The sequence below is a fragment of the Canis aureus genome, chromosome 9 (genome assembly GCF_053574225.1).
Source record: "Canis aureus isolate CA01 chromosome 9, VMU_Caureus_v.1.0, whole genome shotgun sequence".
Classification (NCBI taxonomy): domain Eukaryota; kingdom Metazoa; phylum Chordata; class Mammalia; order Carnivora; family Canidae; genus Canis; species Canis aureus.
Window position 1 is genome coordinate 71,201,687 of NC_135619.1, and position 22,899 is coordinate 71,224,585.

A 22,899-nucleotide genomic window follows, 5' to 3' on the forward strand; every position below is an offset into this window, starting at 1 on the left:
TGAGCAGAGCTGGGTTTCGACATAAGGCCATCATCACCTGCTAGCTGAGGGCTGCATTACCCATCCTCTTCGAACTGGCGTTTCCATGTCAGTCAGCTGGGAATCCCTAAGCCCTGTAAGCCTGATGAGAATTAACATGAAGTCTGCACCACATTTAGCATCGCGCCTGGCACGCAGTGGGTGCTCAAAAAGGACAGGGATTAGTATAGTATCACTGTCCTGTCCTCTTTCTTAGTTATAAACTTCTTCAGGATATTAACTGTGACCTGTAATTTCATACTCCTGTATCGTATGCAAGGAAAGTCCACAGGAAACCCTTAACCTGTGTTTGCTAAACTGAATCGATGAGCCAAGAGCAAAGTACAAAATAGCCAGGAGCTCTAACTTGAGTGGCAGTAAGGGACAAGTCCCATCTCCCAGCTCTGTGGGTCCCATAGTTGGGTGTCTACACTGTCTGTGTCTGGGGACTATTTCTTCTACCACCACCCTGATGTCAAACCCTGGACTGGACAGCATTTCTGCTGCATCCAGACATGAAGACAGGGGGCCAAGGACAGCAGACTCTTCACCATGGGCCACAGGTCACCTCTGCGGACCAAACTGCCCTTTCCCTGGGGCTTGGGCAGCTTCCTGCATAGGACTGCTTATCTATCTGTTCAGTTAGGTGGTAACCCACTCACTTCTTCCTACCCAATCTGTTTCGCATAGGATTTAAGGTAGTTTACAACAGTAGACGCACACATACACAATTACAAGTGAAACCTTAGAGAAGGGAATAATATAAATTAGAGCAGAAATAAATGACAGAGAAACTAAAAAAGGACAATAAACTAGATCAATGAAACTAGGACCTGTTGTTTGAAAAAATTAATAAAACTGATAAACCTCTAGCCAGACTTGCCAAAAAGAGAAAGGACTCAAGTAAAATCCCAAATGACAAAGGAGAAGTAACAACCAACACCACAGAAATACAATCTTAAAAGACTACTATGAAAAATTATATGCCAACAAATTAGACAATTTGGAAGAAATGGATAAATTCCTAGACACATATAAACTACCAAAACTGAAACAGGAAGAAATAGAAAATTTGAACAGACCAATTACCAGGAAAGAAATTGAATCAGTAATCAAAAATCTCCCAACAAACAAAAGTCCAGAGCCAGATGGCTTCATAGGCAAATTCCACCAAACATTTAAAGAAGAGTTAATACCTATTCTCAAACTACTCAAAAAACATAAAAGGAAGGAAAGCTTCCAAATTCATTCTACGAGGCCAGCATTACCCTGGCCTCATATACACCACAAAAAAAAGAACTACAGGCCAATATCCCTGATGAACATGGATGCAAAACTTCCCAATAAAATACTAGCAGACTGAATCCAAAAGGACATTAGAAGAATCATTCACCACGATCAAGTGGGATTTATTCTTAGGCTGCAAGGATGGTTCAATATTCACAAATCAATCAACGTGATACACTACATTAATAAAAGAAAGGATAAGAACCATACGATCCCCTTTATAGATACAGGATAAGTGTTTGACAAAGTATAACATCTATTCATGATAAAAATCCCTCAATACAATAAGTTTAGAGGGAGCATACCACAACATAATAAAGGCGCTATATATATATATATGGAAGACCCACAGCTAATACCACCCTCAATGGGGAAAAACTGAGAGCTTTTCCCCAATGGTCAGGAACACAACACTCTCACCATTGTTATTTAACATAGGACTGAAGTTCTAGCCTCAGCAATCAGACTACAAAAAAGAAATTTAAGGCATCCAAATTAGCAAAGAGAAATAAAACTTTCACTATCAGAAGACATGGTACTATATATAGAAAACCTGAAAGACTCCACCAAAAAACTACTAGAACTGATAAACGATTTCAGTAAAGTTGCAGGATACAAAATCAATGTACAGAAATCTGTTGCATTTCTATACACCAATAATGAAGCAACCAAAAGAGAAATTAATGAATTATTTGCCAAAAAAAGTAAGATACCTAGGAATAAACCTAACTAAAGAGGTAAAAAATCTGTTCTCTGAAAACTATAGAACATGAGAGAAAACTTAGAGAAGAAATTGAAGAAGACACAGAAATATGAAAAACATTCCATGCTCATGGATCAGAAGAACAAACATTGTTAAAATGTCTGTACTACTTGAAACAATTCATACATTTAGCACAATCTCTATCAAAATACCAACAGCATTTATCACAAGAGCTAGAATGAACAATCCTAAAATTTGTATGGAACCACAAAAGACCCTGAATAGCCAAAGCAATCTTGAGAAAGAAAAACAAAGCTGTAAGCATTACAATTCTGGACATTAAGTTATTCTACAAAGTGGTATTCATCAAAACAGTATGGTACTGGCATAAAAACAGATACACAGATCAACAGAACAACTAGAAATGAACCCATAATTATATGATCAATTAATCTTTGACAAAGCAAGAAAGAATATCCAATGGGAAAAAGAGTCTCTTCTACAAATAGTGTTGGGAAAACTGGACAGCGATATGCCAAATGAATGAAATGGGACCATTTTCTTACACTATACACAAAAATAAATTCAAAATGGATTAAAGACCTAAATGTGAGACAGGAAACCATTAAAATCCTAAAGGAGAACACAGGTAGCAACCTCTTTGACATCCGTTGTAGCAACTTCTTACTAGACATGTCTCTTGAGGCAAAGGAAACAAAAGCAAAAATGAACTACTGGGACTCCATCAGAATAAAACACTTCTGCACAGCAAAGGAAACAGTCAACAAAACTAAAAGGCAACCTATGGAATGGGAGAAGATATTTGCAAATGACATATCTGATAAAGAGTTAGTATCCAAAACACATAAAGAACTTATAAAAGTCAACACCCCAAAAAACAAATAATCCAACTAAAAATGGGTAGAAGACATGAAGAGACATTTTTTCCAAAGAAGACATATAGATAGCCAACACACACAAGAAAAGATGCTCAACACATCACCAATCATCAAGTAAATACAAATCAAAACCACAATAAGGTATCACCTCACACCTGTCAGAATGGCTAAAATCAACAACAACAACAACAAAAAAAAACGATGAGTGTCAGCAAGGATGCAGAGAAAAGGGAACCTTCATATAGTTGGTGGGAATGTAAACTGCTGCAGCCACTCTGGAAAACAGCATGGAGGTTCCTCAAGAAGTTAAAATAGAGCTACCCTATGACCCAGCAATTGCACTACTAGGTATTTACTCAAAAGAAACAAAAATACTAGTTTAAAGGGATACAGGCACCTTGATGTATACATACAGCAGGATTATCTGCAATATCCAAATTATGATAAGAGCCCAGATGTCCATCAACTGACATACACACACACAACGGAATAGTACTCAGCCATCAAAAAGAATGGAATCTTACCATTTATAATGATGTGGATGGAGCGAGAGTATAATGCTAAAGCAATTAAATCAGTCAGAGAAAGACAAGTACCATATGATTTCACTCATATGTGGAATTTAAGAAACAAGACAAATGTGCAAAAGGGAAACAAGACAGAAAAGACAAACCAAGAAACAGACTCTTAACTATTGAGAACACACTCACAGCTCACAGTCACGGGGGGGGGGGGGGGAGGGGGTTGCGGGGAGATGGGGGAAACAGGCGACGAGGACAGAGTGCACTTGTGATCAGCACAGGGGATAGATATATGGGAATCACTCTGTTGTACCCCTGACACTAATATTACACTCTACGTTTGTTAACTAATTGGAATTTAAATGAAAACTAAAAACAAAAAACAAAAACAGTAGAAGTGAAACCGCAGGATACTGGGATTTGGGGAAGTACATTTTCAGACAAAAAACAAAAACAAAACCACAACAGGTCAAATCTCAGGATAAGAAACCCCAAATGTCTTGTCATAAGCAAAGATGAAACTAGATGCTAAACACATACACTTAACTCTTTCTGTACCTGAAATAAGAGGCTGCAGACAAGAACATTTTGTGATGTAAACAGATTCTGTTTGCAGCGTTAATGAGTCTAACAGGAGGCCTGACATTAAAAAGCTTGCCAGGAGTTTCGGATTTGGAATGCAGAGCTGGTTACCCAGGCAAGTCCTGCGGCTCACGTATGCCACGCTGACCACATGACATCAGGGGGCACTCACGGATGTCAGTGCACTGGGAGAGAGATAAGGCTGTCTGGGGAGTGAGCACATCAAAAGCTGCCCTCTACCAACACAGAATTTTCATGCAGTTAGATGGTCCCAGAGGTTTTAAGTTTTCTTCCAATGTGGTAGAGCATTAGTTGTTTATTACAAATGAATATTGACAACATATTTAGGACTTAATAGAACACCTCCAGGGTAAAACAGACGGACTTCTTTCTCCAATGGTGCCATCTCATTTCCCCCCAAAGTGCTCTAAGTTTTAAACCCTTTTATCTTTAATCTGGATTCCCTATGACTTATACTTCACAAATTTTTTTTTAATTTTTTTTATTTATTTATGATAGTCACAGAGAGAGGGAGAGAAAGAGAGACAGGCAGAGGGAGAAGCAGGCTCCATGCACCGGGAGCCCGATGTGGGATTCGATCCCGGATCTCCAGGATCGCGCCCTGGGCCAAAGGCAGGCGCCAAACCGCTGCGCCACCCAGGGATCCCTTCACAAATTTTTTAACAAGTCAACATCTCTTCCCTATAATTTACCTTCGGTCATGCAGAAGACACGGAGAAAAGCCAGGAGCTGGGCAGAGACCGGTGGGTCAGTATAATGCAGCGCAAAGACACTGGAACTGACAAAAGTAGCAATAGCATTAATCACCCAGCTTGGGCACCTTCTCTCAGCAAGGGACATCCCTTCCCTCAACACTCTGCAAGGTGGGTCGTCCTTAAGGGGCACTGACCCGCAGGACTCATCCCAAACCCTCGCCCAAACCATGAAAGTGCTGCTTTCAATGCCTGGCAAGTGTAGAAGGAGGCCCTGCTGCAGAGGATGGCGGTTACTGCCCCTGCCAGCTACCCGGAGTCTAAAAGCCTTAATCTCAGGGTACAGATGACACACTAAGAGAATGAAGTGTGCCCGTGCTTCTTAAAAAATGTTAACAATAATTTATGTTGAGTTCACATTTTAATCATTAATCAAATATTGACAAGTTCAATAAAAACCGGTCTGGATAATCCATTTTCATTAAGAATGGTTCCTCCACTCCCTGGAGAACTAATAAATCATAATTCTTGTCTTCTTTATCATTTTGCACCTCAAATGCAAGAAAATCTTAAAGAATTTAACCAGAAATTCTTGAAATCGCTGGGGATCGTGACTTCATTACAGAAACTAATGGTGGCAAAGAATTAAATGAAACAAATTGATCCGGGTCATTAACCTTTTCAAGGTGAAAGACACTAATGATCCACAGTATTTATTTAACTTAATGAGGAGTTCAGGCTGTGTCCCCTGGAACGGACTGTGAGTGCTCCCAACGATACAATGATGTTTATCTGAAAGCGCTAAGTCTCCATGCACCTCAGTTTAAACATGCCGTGTAGCAGGGATGAAGACATGAAGACAAGCCACTCCAGAGAAGGTGTTATTAACACACCAACTGAACACTATGCAACTGGAAATATTTCAAGGAACACAGGAAAGAGGTGAGCGCTTCTGTACGTACGTGGGGATGCCGGCGCGGGCCAGGACCTCGGCTTTCATGGCATATAGCCGGTCACTCTTACTCACTCCCAGCTTTATTTTCACTCTGTCGTGTGAATTATTGTCAAAGAAAAAACCACTGTGGATCACAAACTCTGCATTTGACCGAGTGCCATAAAAAATGTAAATCTGAGATGCAGTAAAGAAAAAAATAAAGGGATATAAAAGAAATTTAACATCATTCTCAATACAGAGCAGGGCAAAGGATCAGTCCCCCTACATTCAACTGGCCTTTCCAATAGAGATACACAACAGCTCTACAGTGACTACGCACTTCTCCTGAAGTCCCAGCAAGATGCATGACCTTGCCATCCCTTACCCCACCCCCCGGAATGTCTGACCCACGTGACGAAAGGCATCTGTTCCCGCCACAGCGTGGGCCTGACTGCTTCCCAGAGGAGCCCCGGCCTCAGCACTCACTGTCTCTTCCCCGTCCCCAGGCCAGTCAGGCTAGTATACTACGGCTGCACCTAACAATTTGTGAGCATCCCCCCTCTCCTTCTAATACAAGAGTCTCTTCTGGAACAAGATCTCAGACAATGTCTGTCAGAAACTCATGTCCAGATCCTGTGGCAATTCTGCACCTAGTAGGAGGGTTTATAACTCTTCTGCAGGAAGAGCCAATCAGCGCTTTGTTAGAGTACTATTGTTCGTTCTGTCTCAGTTGGAATGTCAATGGTGCCACGTCAGTTCTGCTTTTTGGGATTAACTGCTTGGTCATGAGACTGACAGGTGGAAAGCAGGCATTCAAAGATGCGCATTTTCACACCTACTGAAAAGCCTGCCCCCACCCAGGTTACAAAATAAAACTTCACAGATTAAAGTGGAAATAAAAGATCCATGTTCCTGACTCCCGTTTCTACCATTTAAATAAACAGCTTCTCTATAAACAAGGTTCTAATCAACAGAAAAAGAAATACAACGATGCAGCTTATGCAACTGAAAAATGTGTCCTACTGTCATAAAGTTTATCTTCAAATGACACTATCACAAATATTAGGTCAACTGTGGAAGTCAGTGCATTTGAATCTTTTTTCTTTGTGGACTCAAAGCACAGTATGTTTCTTACAGCTTTAGGTCTCAGGATGTATTCCCCAAACAGTCCTAAATACTGTTTTTTTCTGCCTGAGTTAAATACCTTCTCAAACTGATCAACACAATATTAACCCGTGCCCACTGGCTGGCCCACCTTCCGGGTGCCAGTGCACAACACACCGCCTACCTGCTCTCCCGCCCGGAAGTCCCGCAGGGCGACACACTCACAGCGGTCATCTTCCAGGTTGTAGCCGGTGGTGATCTAGGTGGGGGAGAGGGTGGCAACTGTGAGCACCTAGGTCTCTGGTCCCCTCGCTCGTGAGGGTCTTTTTCAGTAATTAGAAGATAAAAGATACTCAAAGGTACCGCACTCTGCATGCTTTTAGTAAAGACTGACACAGAACTACTTGGTTATTTTCATTAATCCTGTTTATATCAAGAGATTCTTACATAAGATTCCACACCTCACATGTAGGACCTTACTCTTAGGAAAATATAGTGTATAGATTGTCATTCACTGACCTCAAGCAAGCATAGTCATTTGTCACAAAGCAAGCCCCACAGGAAATCCTGAACGACTCTAGTTGACTCGCAAATACCATTTCTCCCATATTTGGCCACCAGGAAACTAAAGTGTGTCTTCTACTGGATAAAGAATAAGGGAAAAAGAAGAGCCCCTTTCTAGATAATGTATATTACCCTGAAATTAGAGAAACTGAAACTTTTGGATAAGCAAAGGGAAATATAACTCATCTGTAGCCTATCCACTTTCCACCTAGTGCTATGTTGTAAGCATCTGTAAGCCTCTTACAAGTAAACCCCAAACCTGCTCCCTATACCAGAAACCTGTGTCACTCCCCAGTCTCTCCTGTCCTGGGGGCCAAGCCAAGTCCATGTCTTTACACACAGGCCCAAAGATATTCCTGGTGCCACTACTGGTCAGTACATGAACTCCAAAATTATCCTTTGGGTTCCTTCCTTCCTTGTCATTACCCTACATGACCAAAGGTCCTTACCATTTGCAAAAACCTTCCAAATGGCTTCAAAGTCCAGTTCTGCCTTTCCTGCATCCTAGTGACACTACACTGTCGACCTCCTGTTTAAAACCTTTTGGTAGCCCTGCACTCTACCTACAGGAAAAAAAGGAAGGGAGGTTCACAGAAGGGGAGGAGTGGCTTTTATCCTTATGAACACAGATGTGCAGGGGGCACCTGGGTGGCTTAGTGGTTGAGCGTCTGCCTTTGGCTTAGGGTGTGATCCCAGTCCTGGGATCGAGTCCCACATCAGGCTCCCCACAGGGAGCCTACTTCTCCCCCTCTGCCTATGTCTCTGCCTCTCTCTGTGTGTCTCGAATGAATGAATAAATAAAAAGTTAAAAAAAAAAAGTCTGTCTCTCAGAGCAGCCCCCCCCCCCCATCTCTTAGATTGTCTGAGGCTGTTCATTAATTACTTTGACCTTCTTATTTTGTCCTGGAGAATCAACATTCCAGACTTCTGCAAGTGCTACTTGGTAATAAAGGTATCAAAAGCTTGAACCCAAAAAATTACTTCTGAGTCTGGGAAATGGCATTTTTAGGATGGGGAGGCCATGTGATGATCACCCTTAAACCCAGTATCCCCAGAACTAATGGTTTAGTAACCGTATACCTAGAAATCCTTCTTGCTTCTGCTTTGCATAGCCAAGAGAGACACAAAAGCAACAACAAATGAATGTAGCCAGGAATCTGGCACATCTTTGCTCAAGTAACAGTTTCAACACTTGATAAGATCAGCTCTGTGAAGTTCTTGCCCAATGTCAAAACCACTTTTCTGACCCCCAAAACATGATAATAAGGTATGCAATAGGAACTGCTCATGAACTCACAGCCCTGAAAGTCTGCCACTCCACGGTGTGTTTATACGGGACATGGCGGGAGCATCAGACAGCAGGAGGGCAGTCAGGGAAGCAGGAGGGACAGGGAAGGGCCAAGAATAAACAAAAATAAGTAGGTAGACACATGGGAGACACACGATGGGCCAGGAAGGGAGACACATGGAAGGGGAGGTGTGGTGATGTTATATGGGGCACTGAGGGCAGCCTTCCTTGAGGAAGTCTGTGAGTGGTCTTGCAGACATTGGAGGAGCAAGTGTTTCAAGCAGCAAGAACAGCCCGAGCAAAGGCCCTGAGGTGGACATGTGCTGGTATCTGATGAGGCACAGGGGCTCAGACCTGTGTGTGCTGGGAGTATACTGGGGACAGGTTGAGTAGGGAGCCTTGCCTGCTACTTATAAAAAACTGGGATTTTATTTTTAGACTGGAAGCCTTGTGGAAATCTACATGATTTAGATGTTTCAATATTCTACCAGAAAGACCCTGAAAAAGAGCCTCTCTCAGTTCTGCTTGAATTTCCAAAGGCCCCTCTGTCCCAACTGGGAGAGTCACATACTCAAATACAAGGGCTGGTCACTCCAACATGCTTTACACCTAATGGAATGGACACGGTGCCCAATAATTCACCTGGCAATGTCTTCCTCTGCACAAACCGAACCATCTCAAGAAAGGAAAACTGCTATTTACCTTAATTCTGAACCAGTCACTCAGAATTTGAAGATATGTGATTTCTTACAGTTTAATACGATATCCATAAACTTGCTTAAATCTGTTTCTCCAAGTGGCTAGGAAATGGGCTCACACGTGCCACCATCTCTGGCCGAGGTACCGACCCATCCTTTTATGTTCCCTCCCTATTTCTCTGCCGCTCCTGGCTTGGAATCACTGCCACAGGCTCGGCCCTCCCATCTCTACTCCCATAACCAGGTTTTTGTCAGAAGCACACAGCGTTGCCGGGTTACAGATTCCTACCTACTCCCTCAGTGATAGAAGAGACAGACGATGACTGTCAGGATAGACACACACAAAACAGAATACCAACAGTCTGAAAAGCCAAGCCTTAATTTCAAGGACCTTATTTTTAAAAAGAGATTAAGTGTTAATACACGTGATATTTGTGATTAACTTCATTGTGTTAAAATAGACTCTCAAATTCTACCAGACGCGATTTCCCTGAAGTCTTATGTTACAATGGAAAATGGTTCAACCAAGGAGTGGAGTTAAGATTTCAGGGAAAACCACAACGGTAAGAAAAAGCACCACCATCCTGTAGAAACCTTCTAAAGGCTAGCGATGCTTCGCCAGCTCTGTGGTTGGATATGGACTTTACAACAGCGTTAGAGAAAATATAGCATTCGTGGTTGTCACTGATGCATTATTTTTGAGATTAACTTTTTGTTTTTTACTCTTAGAAGAAAAAAATTAAATAGTTTAATCCCATTTACATGAAAGCAACACAAAAACCAGTGTGTATGTGAGGGTCTGAGGGTGCAAATGCACACAAATGAGGGAGAGATTCATATAAAACCATTAACCATGTACCTGGAAAGTGTTTAACAGGGGACCCAGGCCGCTGGTAGGGCTGGGTGCTGGCAAGGTGCTGGTGGGGAAGGGAACCTCCATATTTTATTCCTACGGAGGCATATAACTGCTTTTGTTTATTTACAATAAAGTATGGACTTTTTTAAATTTTAGAAATAAAAATAAACTCTAATGATCAATCAAGTTTGAGAGCCAATGATCTAATGAAGTGAAACAAAAAGAAAAATACTAGAGTCAAATATTAAAAGATTTTTGAAAAATATGAGAACCTCAATCTTATAATCAGTGTTAAGATAGCTCTGAAGGAAAGGAAAAAAAAAGAATGAAAATAAATAAAACACTGTTCTTTACTATGGCTAATTAACTTAAGCATATTTAAATTAAAGCAGAAATATAATTTAAGAGGGGAACTCTTCATTCTCTACAAGTTAAGAGTATACTTGTTGCTAGACTCTCCCAAATTAGCACTACGGTATTCTATCTTCAAGTGTTTGGCATGTGTTACGTGTGTTCTGGCCATTTTGTGGGGTCCGATGGGAAATACTCATTTATAGCATTTAAAAAACCTGTTTATAGGACAGCTAATAATAACAAAGAGAGCTGATGTTGAGAAAAGATGAACCAAAAATTAACCAAGCCGGTATCCCAGTGTAATGCTTAAAAATTCAAAATATTCTGACGTTGATCATATTTCTGTGTACTGATATCAGGAAATCTTGCTCAACCACCTCAGCACAGAGAGCACATCAACCCCCGCTGCTGCAACGCTACGGAACAGGGAGCCGGCTTCCGCGGCTTCCTCTCACACGTCGTAATTAACAATCCTCATAAAATTTCCGTATTTTCTTACTGTCTCCCACCCGGCGCTTCCCACGCCAGAGATGTCAACCCCACACGCAAGGCCAGGAGCCAACCGCCCCAGTGTACCTCCTCCTGCCCCAGCACCCGGGAAACTTTCGCTGAATAAAAGCAGGTTAATAAGCAGGCCAAGGATGTGGCAGCGTGTCAGGTAAAGGCAGAGGGGAGAGGAAGCAATCAGAGAACATGCATCACTGGGAATGTAGTCGGCAAAGAAAGAAAACAAAGAACATAAAAAGAGAAAACAAGAAGGAAGAAAAGTTGTTTTTTTTTCTTCAATAAATCAGTATTTTAAGGAGAGGAAGAAAAAAGAAACTTTGGTTTAGTCTGTGGTTCAATAAGATAAGAAAATGAATGTTTAGGCTGGAATTATGGCTTAGCAAATAAATGCAGTTCACTGTGGTTTTTGAAAGTGGAATAAGATTCAAGTTCCTGGTCTTTAGGATTAAGCAAACGCAGAGACAGAAAAACAGCAGCTTCTATTTGTGGGAGGTCGGAGGGGTGGCTCGGCTTGGTTCTGTTTGCTCCCTTTGGAGGGAGCAGGGAGGGGGCATGATTTGTAGGTGGAGTGTCCACTTTAAAGCTTATTCATCACAGCTCCCCCGATTAAACACAACACAGAGGGGGTCGTTACCAGGCCATTGGTGTGATTGCACATGTCCCATAAAGGAATTAGCGCCAGGGTCACCCGGGAACCATCCTCCGTGGGAATTTGGTTTTGTCGAGTCATAACAGAAGAGACTGCCCACCTGTAACAATCAGAAAAGAGGTGAATTACAGGAGGCACATTTCAGAGCCCAGTGCAGAAACTACAGTTTGACTTCTCACCAATTTTCAAAACCTTATCCAAAGTACCAAGGGTGATGGTTGGCCTTCTTCCTTAGCATTTAAAATTAAATCTAGGACTGAAGGGAGGAAGGGGGAACTAGAAGGGAAAAGGAGACCGAGAAAATCCAGGGGTGAGGATTAAGGGGGGAGGGCCTGGAAGGAGGACTGGGGACAGAGATCTCCAGGCCTCCGGTCTTCACAGCAGCCAGGACCCCTGCCCTCCCCAGTTCACACCACCTTCTTCTACCCAAATGCTGACTCTGCACCTGTTTGAAGCCTCAGTAAATGGCAAACAACTAACTCCTTTCTGACCAGAAACCCTCTAAGAACTCGACAAAATATGGCATTGCTATTTTTTATTACGTTGTGCAATTACACCTTTTTGTTTAAAAATTATCACATGATTTCATTCATATGTGGAATTTAAGAAAACAGAGGAGCACAGAGGGAGGGAGGGAAAAAATAAAACAAGACGAAATCAGAGAGGAAGACAAACTAAAGAGACTCAATCATAGGAAACAAACTGAGGGTTGCTGGAGGGGAAGCAGGTGGAGGGATGGGGTAACTGGGTGATGGACATCAAGGAGGGCACACGATGTGATGAGCCCTGGGTGTTGTATGCAACTGATAAATCAATGAACTCTACCTCTGAAACTAATAATACTCTATATGTTAATTAATTGAATTTAATTTTTTTTAAAAGTCCCCACTTTACACTAAAATAATCTATTTAAAAAGGGGAAAAAATTCTCATGACCACTGCACATGAATCTCCACTATCACCTGGCCACCTCGGCTAATTCCCCACCACCACAGGGTGCAAGAAATTTTGGTGTGGTTATTAAAATGCTGATCCTTACCCCAGCTGTCCATTATAACTTCCGCCAAACTACCTGTTTGGGGGCTTTAACTGGTCAAAGCAGGTCACTTCTTACTGAAGTACTTCCCACTTCCAAGATCCCCAAATCACTCAGAAACCACCCCCAAGCCACACAATACCCAACACACACCAAAGATGCAAACACACATCCATCCCCCACCCCGCCACACCCCAACACACACACACACACACACACACACACTCCCCACACCAACCTGTAGTCCTCATAAGTGAAAGCATCCTTCAAGGGCAGTTTGTTGGCATGAGGATGGGTCTGGGAATTAGAAGTTTCAGAAAGCAGACGTGAAAAGAGAAAAAGGGAAAACAGAAATCAGTCAGCAGAATTTCATTATTTAGCTTCCTAACAGATCCTAACAAGAGCCAAATGAAGCAGGAGGCGTCCAGCCGCGCTACTGAGGGATCATCATGCTATTATGCTCTCATACATCACTGTCAACTTAATTTGTTGTGCCCAGCAGCCGCCATAAATCTGCTTCTTCATATTTCGATACCAGAACCCACAGACACCACGCAAAAATAAAATTTAAGGTGGACTGACTTTACGAAAGGTGGGCACACCCACGCTCTGAGAATCTGGTGCAAACAGAAGCCAGGAGCCTCCCAAGTAGGGGTCTGCCCTGGCCTTCCTCGAATTCTCCCCACAAAGTGCTGCACATTCTCAAGAATACATTTCAAATCTCGCCTTCTATCGATAGAAGGAACAATTAAAGGCACTCTAATAAATTGAAGGTTCTTTCATTTATCTCCGACTTAAATCATTTGGATGTAAATCAACTTATGTGCAAATGAATCATATACGTGGCAAACGTGGCTCAAATACAGAAAATCAAGAAAAATAGTTTTGTGAAATCATACATTTTACAAATAAGACAAAGATAAAATAGAGATTGGCCTATTTAAATCAGACTACATTTTTCCCCCTGGACCAAAGAACACTTGGTGAAGATGTCCACACTTTCACACTTACAAGAAGGTTTTACACCTTTCCTATTCTAACATCACAATGACCCCCACCTTAGACCTTTCGAGGGCTCAAAAACTTTGTCTCTGATGAGAAATGAAAAGCTGTAACAGCATAATTTTAATCTTCAGTTTCAATTCTGGTCTGACACACAGACAACAGTGAGTGGCCAGATGAGCAAACGGCCATCTCTGAGACGCAGTGAGACCTCGCTGTCCGGGCTCCGCACCGCTGTTAATGCACGGAGCTCCGTGCAGCCCGCAGTTTGTACTCCTGACGCATTAGCATCACAAGTGCACGGCCATTTATCATCGCTCCCTGTAATGTACTCGCTGGCACCGCGCGCAGGACAGTAGGGGATGAGGTAAAAGTGGCTCAAACCGTAAATCAATTAGAAAACAAAAGCTTGTGCTCAGTGCGCAATTTTAGGCAAATTATATATTACAAAAGGCTGCCAATTGGGTGTTAGCTCCCAGGTGCCTGCTTTCCCCTCTAATTCTTAGCCCAGGTTTAACCCTTTGGAAGAAAAGTCAAATATAAAATTATATGTGTGCAATTTTGAAATGCTACAGTAACAAAAATGAAATTAAAGAAGGTATGTTTCAAGTCAATATACAAAAGGACATTTTGCCCACAGGAATTTTCTACCTGCTGGGGGCAGATTGGGATTTTCTATCTCTGTTTAAAAAAAAAAAAAAATTCCCATGCTTTGGTCAACCTTAGAGAAGGTGTGAGAATCCCAGAGAATGAAGCTTCTTTCCCCCTCCTTTGTAATGAATGAAAAGCAAGGCCATGTTCTGTGAGTCGTAAAGACGCTTTTCATTTACCATTATGAAACTTAACCACAATAGTGTTCAGGTCTTTTCTTATAAAAGTACAAATTCAGCAGATGAGAACTGTTCCCCCCCCCACCTTTGAGCCCAGAACCAAAGTGCCAGTAAGTAGTGCCATAGCGGGGCAGCCCGGGTGGCGGTTTAGCGCCGCCTGCAGCCCGGGGTATGATCCTGTAGACCCAGGATCAAGTCCCATGTCAGGCTCCCTGCTTGGAGCCTTATTCTCCCTCTGCCTGTGTCTCTGCCTCTCTCTCTCTCTCTCTCTCTCTCTATCTCTCTGATGAATAAATAAACAAAATCTTAAAAGAAAAGAAAAGAAAAAAGAAAAGAAAAGAAAAGAAAAGAAAAGAAAAGAAAAGAAAAGAAAAAAGAAAAGCAGCGCCGTAGCAAGAACCTTGGCTGCCGAAAACCCTCTCACTGATAATACAGTGACACCTCACATCCCCTCCACCGTGGACCGGATAGGATGGTGCCTAAGCCATTGCTTTTCAAACTCTGGGAGGTGGGAAGCATTGCTGTTTTTGCTATTTTAAAATGCCTTAATTCATTTAAACTGCGGTATTTTGAAAGTTGGTAAATTTCAACACTAGATCCCACTGGTATTAAGAATTTGACCCTCACTCTCTGCCAAAAAAAAAAAAGTCTGACTTCCTGAATAAGAGAAAGGGTGAAAATTTTCAAAACTGGAATGCTAAATGTCAAAGCGACTGGAGCAAGGATCTTCCAACACTGCAGGACCCTCAAACAGCTATGGATTCTGCTCAAACAAGGCAACTTCCTCAAGGACCAAAAAGATGGAGAATTAACTCCAAAATGTTTCCCTTCCTATTTATGTACCTTACTGAAAACAGAAGTCCATGCTCACAGTCCTAATGAAGTTGCAGAGACAACCCAGGAAGAAAAACACACACACACAAATGCTTTCTTCAGATTAATTGTGACAATTATTTTGGCTGTAGGGTTATGTAATATTTGTAGAAACTGTTAGAAATAGTTGTTCTTATATGCTTAAAATTTTGGGTGTGCCCACTGTACATAATTCTGGTATAAGAAGCTATTCTGCCACAGAACACATGCACTTAACAGTTATACTGAAGCAAAATTTAATTTGACACTATGGAGAAAGGCAAATACCTTCCATTTCAGCAGGGCTCTCAGCACCGTGGCACTACCGCCACCTACTGGCCTCACGGTAGAACAGGTTCGAGCCGCAGAGTTCTGAATTCCTTCCCAGGGTAAGGCCTGCAGAGCAACTTAGGGTAAACCCAAATGCGGGTTTATCTAGAATAGCTACTGTTTCAGCTCTACTGAAGCAAAATTTGGCTTCCCAAAACAAACAAAAAAACCATACGTACCCTCTCTCTTAAAAGTATCACACGATGGTTTTACACGGATTTTGAAAGATGCAGATATCGAAAATGATTTGCAAGTAAAAAACATTTAGTTTTGAAAAGAATGGTTTTCACATACCTTGAGAAAATGAACAAGAACAAGAAAAATACCTCTTTCAAACACTCCTGAAGCTCTGGACAGAATGATATATATTTTTTTGACATCAAGCCTTTTTCCTTTGTTGAAGACCAAGTTAAGGTTCAAAAATACATCTTGCAAAAATTGTAATATTAATCCGAAATTATTTGAAACTTCCTCAAATATTCTTCGATGAAAAGTCCTTAAGGTCATTCTTTAAAGGCAGGATAACTAAACATTCCTCACCTTACAAAGCAAAATCCAATAAAGGTTTTGTTCATTGTGGCCTATCTTCTCCAAGAGACGACATTCCTAACTTATGCTTTAAAAATAAAAAAGTAAAACAGAAAGCTTCCTCTTTGTGACTCATTTCTGAGAAATGGATACACCTGGGATGGGTGAGGAGGGCCATCCACCAGTGTCAGAAAGATAGCCTTGATGGGGTCTTCTGGGCAGGGGGGGCCAGAGGGGCAAGTCTGGGGTCCGACAAAGCACCACCTCCCTCCTCACCTCTTACCCCCATGAAGATAGGGTTAGAAGCTAGCCACAGATTTTCTGCAGATTTTTGAACATTATAAATATTTGAAGTTGGAGAAATAAACAGTTGGTGAAGCTTGTCATCAGACCTGAAGCCCTAAAGAGCTAACTCTTAAAAGAAGATTCTCATTTCCTTATGCCAAGGGGTAACCCAGTGAAGTCCTCTTCCGTTCCCTTTTCTGCCAAAAGGAGGTATTCCAGATGAGACACAGTAATATTGTATCTAGTACAAAATAATCACTGTGTTTGGGAAAGATTAATATCTAAAATCATTTGTTTGGCTTCAATAAAAAGAAGTAATATTGCTAAATATGTAAGTATGACATTTTGAAGAATTTACCATATTGCATGGGTCTGGTAGCGATGCTTAAGGAAATTAAAAACCACTACAGTCAGCATATTTGATCCTTATTAAAGTTCTGTCTTGAACTATCACTCACATAAAACAAAAATAAACTGAGAGGAAATTCAAATAAAACCTATGGATTACAAGAGTTTGAAGATGAAAAAATGAACAATATTCTGGCTTTAAAAAATTGATTTAGCACGCAGCTTCTCTTTATAGTCCCTTGATAAAATGAAATCTCCCTAACAAACACTTAATAAAACCTGTCAATATCTCTGGAAAGAAAAATGACACAAATGCATTAAGTATTAAATACCCTTGGAAAAAGTCACATATTCCATGAATTTTTGATGCACTATCTTGACATTAATGTAGAACCTTGATATTTATAATTGACAGAGATTTAATAAAGTATAAAGGAAGATGGCTGCTGCACGGCATGCCGATTGTTGGGGTTGATCAGAAATGAGAGATACAGACGTGCGCTTAAACTAAATCAACAGTTAATATGTGTTATACGGATCAGCTGCAGCCTTATTTTAAGCTCATACAACAAACCTTTGTGGAGAACCAAAATAAGCAGACTTCGTTATTATGTGAATTCCTAATTCAGAAACATCTAGTATGGGAAACAGCTTTGCAACCGCTCTGCACGCAAACGAAATGCATTTGACTTCAAGTTTGTTTTCTTTTTAACATCTAACAGAAAGCATTTTTAAAATAAACCAAAGATAAATGCTCCCACATACAGAGAGAGAGGCATTTCCTAAAATAATTCTCAGAAGGAACGTATTCAACCTGAGGAAAGATTCAAAATCCTCTAAGAAGAAAAAAAAAAGGATTAGAACATGCAAATGGCCTCTAAGACAAACACTAAACACATAAAAATCAGATCTTTACTTTTTTTAAAGAACACTCACCTCTACCTACATAGACGTTTATGAGAAAATCAAGTTGAGATGGACTTGGGGGGAGGAGCAAGATGGCGGAGGAGTAGGGTCTCCAAATCACCTGTCTCCACCAAACTACCTAGAAAACCTTCAAATTATCCTGAAAATCTATGAATTCGGCCTGAGATTCAGAGACCAGCTGGAATGCGACAGTGAGAAGAGTTCGCGCATCTATCAAGGTAGGAAGACGGGGAAAAAGAAGTAAAGAAACAAAGGCCTCCAAGGGGGAGGGGCCCGCGAGGAGCCGGGCTGAGGCCGGGGCGAGTGTCCCCAGGACAGGAGAGCCCCGTCCCGGAGGAGCAGGAGCTGCACCGACCTTCCCGGGCGGAAAGGGGCTCGCGGGGAGGTGGAGCAGGACCCAGGAGGGCGGGGATGCCCTCGGGCTCCCGGGGACAGTAACAGCAACTGCGCGCCCAGGAGAGTGCGCCGAGCTCCCTAAGGGCTGCAGCGCGCACGGCGGGACCCGGCGGGACCCGGAGCAGCTGAAGGGGCTCGGGGGCGGCTCCGCGGAGGGGGCTGCGGGGCCCCGGGAGCAGCTCGGAGGGGCTCGGGCAGAGGAAGAGGCTCCGTGCGGAGGGGGCTGCGCGGTTCCAGGAGCAGCTCGGAGGGGGCTGCGCGGCCCGGGAGCGCGAATCCAACAGCGCAGGCTCCGGAGCACAGGGCGCCGGGACACAGCCCAGGATCCCGCCTCCCCCGGGACAGGCAGAGGCCGGGAGGGCCCAGGACAGCAAGGACGCTCCTGCCCCAGCTGAGCAGAGCAGCGGCCCCGCCCCGAGCCTCCAGGCCCTGCAGACGGAGTTCCTGCCGGAGCTGAATCCAGGTTTCCAGAGCTGCCCCGCCACTGGGGCTGTTCCTCCTGCGGCCTCACGGGGTAAACAACCCCCACCGAGCCCTGCACCAGGCAGGGGCACAGCAGCTCCCCCAACTGCTAACACCTGAAAATCAGCACAACAGGCCCCTCCCCCAGAACACCAGCTAGACGGACAACTTCCAGGAGAAGCCAAGGGACTTAAAGAACACAGAATCAGAAGATACTCCCCGGTGGTTCTTTTTTTGTTTGTTTGTTTTTGTTTTTGTTTTGTTTTGCTTTTTGATTTGTTTCCTTCCCCCACCCCCTTTTTTTTCTCCTTTCTTTTTCTTTCTCTTTTTCTTTTTTTTTTTCGTTTTTTTTTCTTTTTCTTCCTTTTTTTTTTCTCTTTCTCTTTTCTTTCCTTCTTTCTCTCCTCTCTTTTTCTCTTTTTCCCAATACAACTTGCTTTTGGCCACTCTGCACTGAGCAAAATGACTAGAAGGAAAACCTCACCTCAAAAGAAAGAATCAGAAACAGTCCTCTCTCCCACAGAGTTACAAAATCTGGATTACAATTCAATGTCAGAAAGCCAATTCAGAAGCACTATTATACAGCTACTGGTGGCTCTAGAAAAAAGTATAAAGGACTCAAGAGACTTCATGACTGCAGAATTTAGAGCTAATCAGGCAGAAATTAAAAACCAATTGAATGAGATGCAATCCAAACTAGAAGTCCTAACGACGAGGGTTAACGAGGTGGAAGAACGAGTGAGTGACCTAGAAGACAAGTTGACAGCAAAGAGGGAAACTGAGGAAAAAAGAGACAAACAATTAAAAGACCATGAAGATAGATTAAGGGAAATAAACGACAGCCTGAGGAAGAAAAACCTACGTTTAATTGGGGTTCCCGAGGGCGCCGAAAGGGACAGAGGGCCAGAATATGTATTTGAACAAATTCTAGCTGAAAACTTTCCTAATCTGGGAAGGGAAACAGGCATTCAGATCCAGGAAATAGAGAGATCCCCCCCTAAAATCAATAAAAACCGTTCAACACCTCGACATTTAATTGTGAAGCTTGCAAATTCCAAAGATAAGGAGAAGATCCTTAAAGCAGCAAGAGACAAGAAATCCCTGACTTTTATGGGGAGGAGTATTAGGGTAACAGCAGACCTCTCCACAGAGACCTGGCAGGCCAGAAAGGGCTGGCAGGATATATTCAGGGTCCTAAATGAAAAGAACATGCAACCAAGAATACTTTATCCAGCAAGGCTCTCATTCAAAATGGAAGGAGAGATAAAGAGCTTCCAAGACAGGCAGCAACTAAAAGAATATGTGACCTCCAAACCAGCTCTGCAAGAAATTTTAAGGGGGCCTCTTAAAATTCCCCTTTAAGAAGAAGTTCAGTGGAACAGTCCACAAAAACAAAGACTGGATAGATATCATGATGACACTAAACTCATATCTCTCAATAGTAACTCTGAATGTGAACGGGCTTAATGACCCCATCAAAAGGCGCAGGGTTTCAGACTGGATAAAAAAGCAGGACCCATCTATTTGCTGTCTACAAGAGACTCATTTTAGACAGAAGGACACCTACAGCCTGAAAATAAAAGGTTGGAGAACCATTTACCATTCGAATGGTCCTCAAAAGAAAGCAGGGGTAGCCATCCTTATATCAGATAAACTAAAATTTACCCCAAAGACTGTAGTGAGAGATGAAGAGGGACACTATATCATACTTAAAGGATCTATTCAACAAGAGGACTTAACAATCCTCAATATATATGCTCCAAATGTGGGAGCTGCCAAATATATAAATCAATTATTAACCAAAGTGAAGAAATACTTAGATAATAATACACTTATACTTGGTGACTTCAATCTAGCTCTTTCTATACTCGATAGGTCTTCTAAGCAAAACATCTCCAAAGAAACGAGAGCTTTAAATGATACACTGGACCAGATGGATTTCACAGATATCTACAGAACTTTACATCCAAACTCAACTGAATACACATTCTTCTCAAGCGCACATGGAACTTTCTCCAGAATAGACCACATATTGGGTCACAAATCGGGTCTGAACCGATACCAAAAGATTGGGATTGTCCCCTGCATATTCTCGGACCATAATGCCTTGAAATTAGAACTAAATCACAACAAGAAGTTTGGAAGGACCTCAAACACGTGGAGGTTAAGGACCATCCTGCTAAAAGATAAAAGGGTCAACCAGGAAATTAAGGAAGAATTAAAAAGATTCATGGAAACTAATGAGAATGAAGATACAACCGTTCAAAATCTTTGGGATGCAGCAAAAGCAGTCCTAAGGGGGAAATACATCGCAATACAAGCATCCATTCAAAAACTGGAAAGAACTCAAATACAAAAGCTAACCTTACACATAAAGGAGCTAGAGAAAAAACAGCAAATAGATCCTACACCCAAGAGAAGAAGGGAGCTAATAAAGATTCGAGCAGAACTCAACGAAATCGAGACCAGAAGAACTGTGGAACAGATCAACAGAACCAGGAGTTGGTTCTTTGAAAGAATTAATAAGATAGATAAACCATTAGCCAGCCTTATTAAAAAGAAGAGAGAGAAGACTCAAATTAATAAAATCATGAATGAGAAAGGAGAGATCACTACCAACACCAAGGAAATACAAACGATTTTAAAAACCTATTATGAACAGCTATACGCCAATAAATTAGGCAATCTAGAAGAAATGGACGCATTCCTGGAAAGCCACAAACTACCAAAACTGGAACAGGAAGAAATAGAAAACCTGAATAGGCCAATAACCAGGGAGGAAATTGAAGCAGTCATCAAAAACCTCCCAAGACACAAGAGTCCAGGGCCAGATGGCTTCCCAGGAGAATTTTATCAAACGTTTAAAGAAGAAATCATACCTATTCTCCTAAAACTGTTTGGAAAGATAGAAAGAGATGGAGTACTTCCAAATTCGTTCTATGAAGCCAGCATCACCTTAATTCCAAAGCCAGACAAAGACCCCGCCAAAAAGGAGAATTACAGACCAATATCCCTGATGAACATGGATGCAAAAATTCTCAACAAGATACTGGCCAATAGGATCCAACAGTACATTAAGAAAATTATTCACCATGACCAAGTAGGATTTATCCCTGGGACACAAGGCTGGTTCAACACCCGTAAAACAATCAATGTGATTCATCATATCAGCAAGAGAAAAACCAAGAACCATATGATCCTCTCATTGGATGCAGAGAAAGCATTTGACAAAATACAGCATCCATTCCTGATCAAAACTCTTCAGAGTGTAGGGATAGAGGGAACATTCCTCGACATCTTAAAAGCCATCTATGAAAAGCCCACAGCAAATATCATTCTCAATGGGGAAGCACTGGGAGCCTTTCCCCTAAGATCAGGAACAAGACAGGGATGTCCACTCTCACCACTGCTATTCAACATAGTACTGGAAGTCCTAGCCTCAGCAATCAGACAACAAAAAGACATTAAAGGCATTCAAATTGGCAAAGAAGAAGTCAAACTCTCCCTCTTCGCCGATGACATGATACTCTACATAGAAAACCCAAAAGTCTCCACCCCAAGATTGCTAGAACTCATACAGCAATTCGGTAGCGTGGCAGGATACAAAATCAATGCCCAGAAGTCAGTGGCATTTCTATACACTAACAATGAGACTGAAGAAAGAGAAATTAAGGAGTCAATCCCATTTACAATTGCACCCAAAAGCATAAGATACCTAGGAATAAACCTCACCAAAGATGTAAAGGATCTATACCCTCAAAACTATAGAACACTTCTGAAAGAAATTGAGGAAGACACAAAGAGATGGAAAAATATTCCATGCTCATGGATTGGCAGAATTAATATTGTGAAAATGTCAATGTTACCCAGGGCAATATACACGTTTAATGCAATCCCTATCAAAATACCATGGACTTTCTTCAGAGAGTTAGAACAAATTATTTTAAGATTTGTGTGGAATCAGAAAAGACCCCGAATAGCCAGGGGAATTTTAAAAAAGAAAACCATATCTGGGGGCATCACAATGCCAGATTTCAGGTTGTACTACAAAGCTGTGGTCATCAAGACAGTGTGGTACTGGCACAAAAACAGACACATAGATCAGTGGAACAGAATAGAGAATCCAGAAGTGGACCCTCAACTTTATGGGCAACTAATATTCGATAAAGGAGGAAAGACTATCCATTGGAAGAAAGACAGTCTCTTCAATAAATGGTGCTGGGAAA

At 42.0% G+C, this 22,899-nt stretch overlaps 1 protein-coding gene across 4 annotated transcripts in view; it reads right to left on the reverse strand.

Annotated features, from left to right (window-relative positions):
• The window catches only part of SETD3 (SET domain containing 3, actin N3(tau)-histidine methyltransferase), an 85,770-nt gene that overhangs the window by 4,010 nt on the left and 58,861 nt on the right, over window positions 1-22,899 (reverse strand). For 3 of the 4 annotated variants that reach the window (XM_077910562.1, XM_077910564.1, XM_077910563.1), the window contains exons 7-12: window positions 15,686-15,793; window positions 12,952-13,010; window positions 11,663-11,777; window positions 6,946-7,020; window positions 5,686-5,852; window positions 4,724-4,809 (exon numbers count right to left, since the gene is read on the reverse strand). In XM_077910562.1, the coding sequence (XP_077766688.1) occupies window positions 4,724-4,809; window positions 5,686-5,852; window positions 6,946-7,020; window positions 11,663-11,777; window positions 12,952-13,010; window positions 15,686-15,793 (610 nt within the window). The remainder of the gene's footprint in view (window positions 1-4,723; window positions 4,810-5,685; window positions 5,853-6,945; window positions 7,021-11,662; window positions 11,778-12,951; window positions 13,011-15,685; window positions 15,794-22,899) is intronic. The other variant, XM_077910565.1, reaches the window with a different exon arrangement.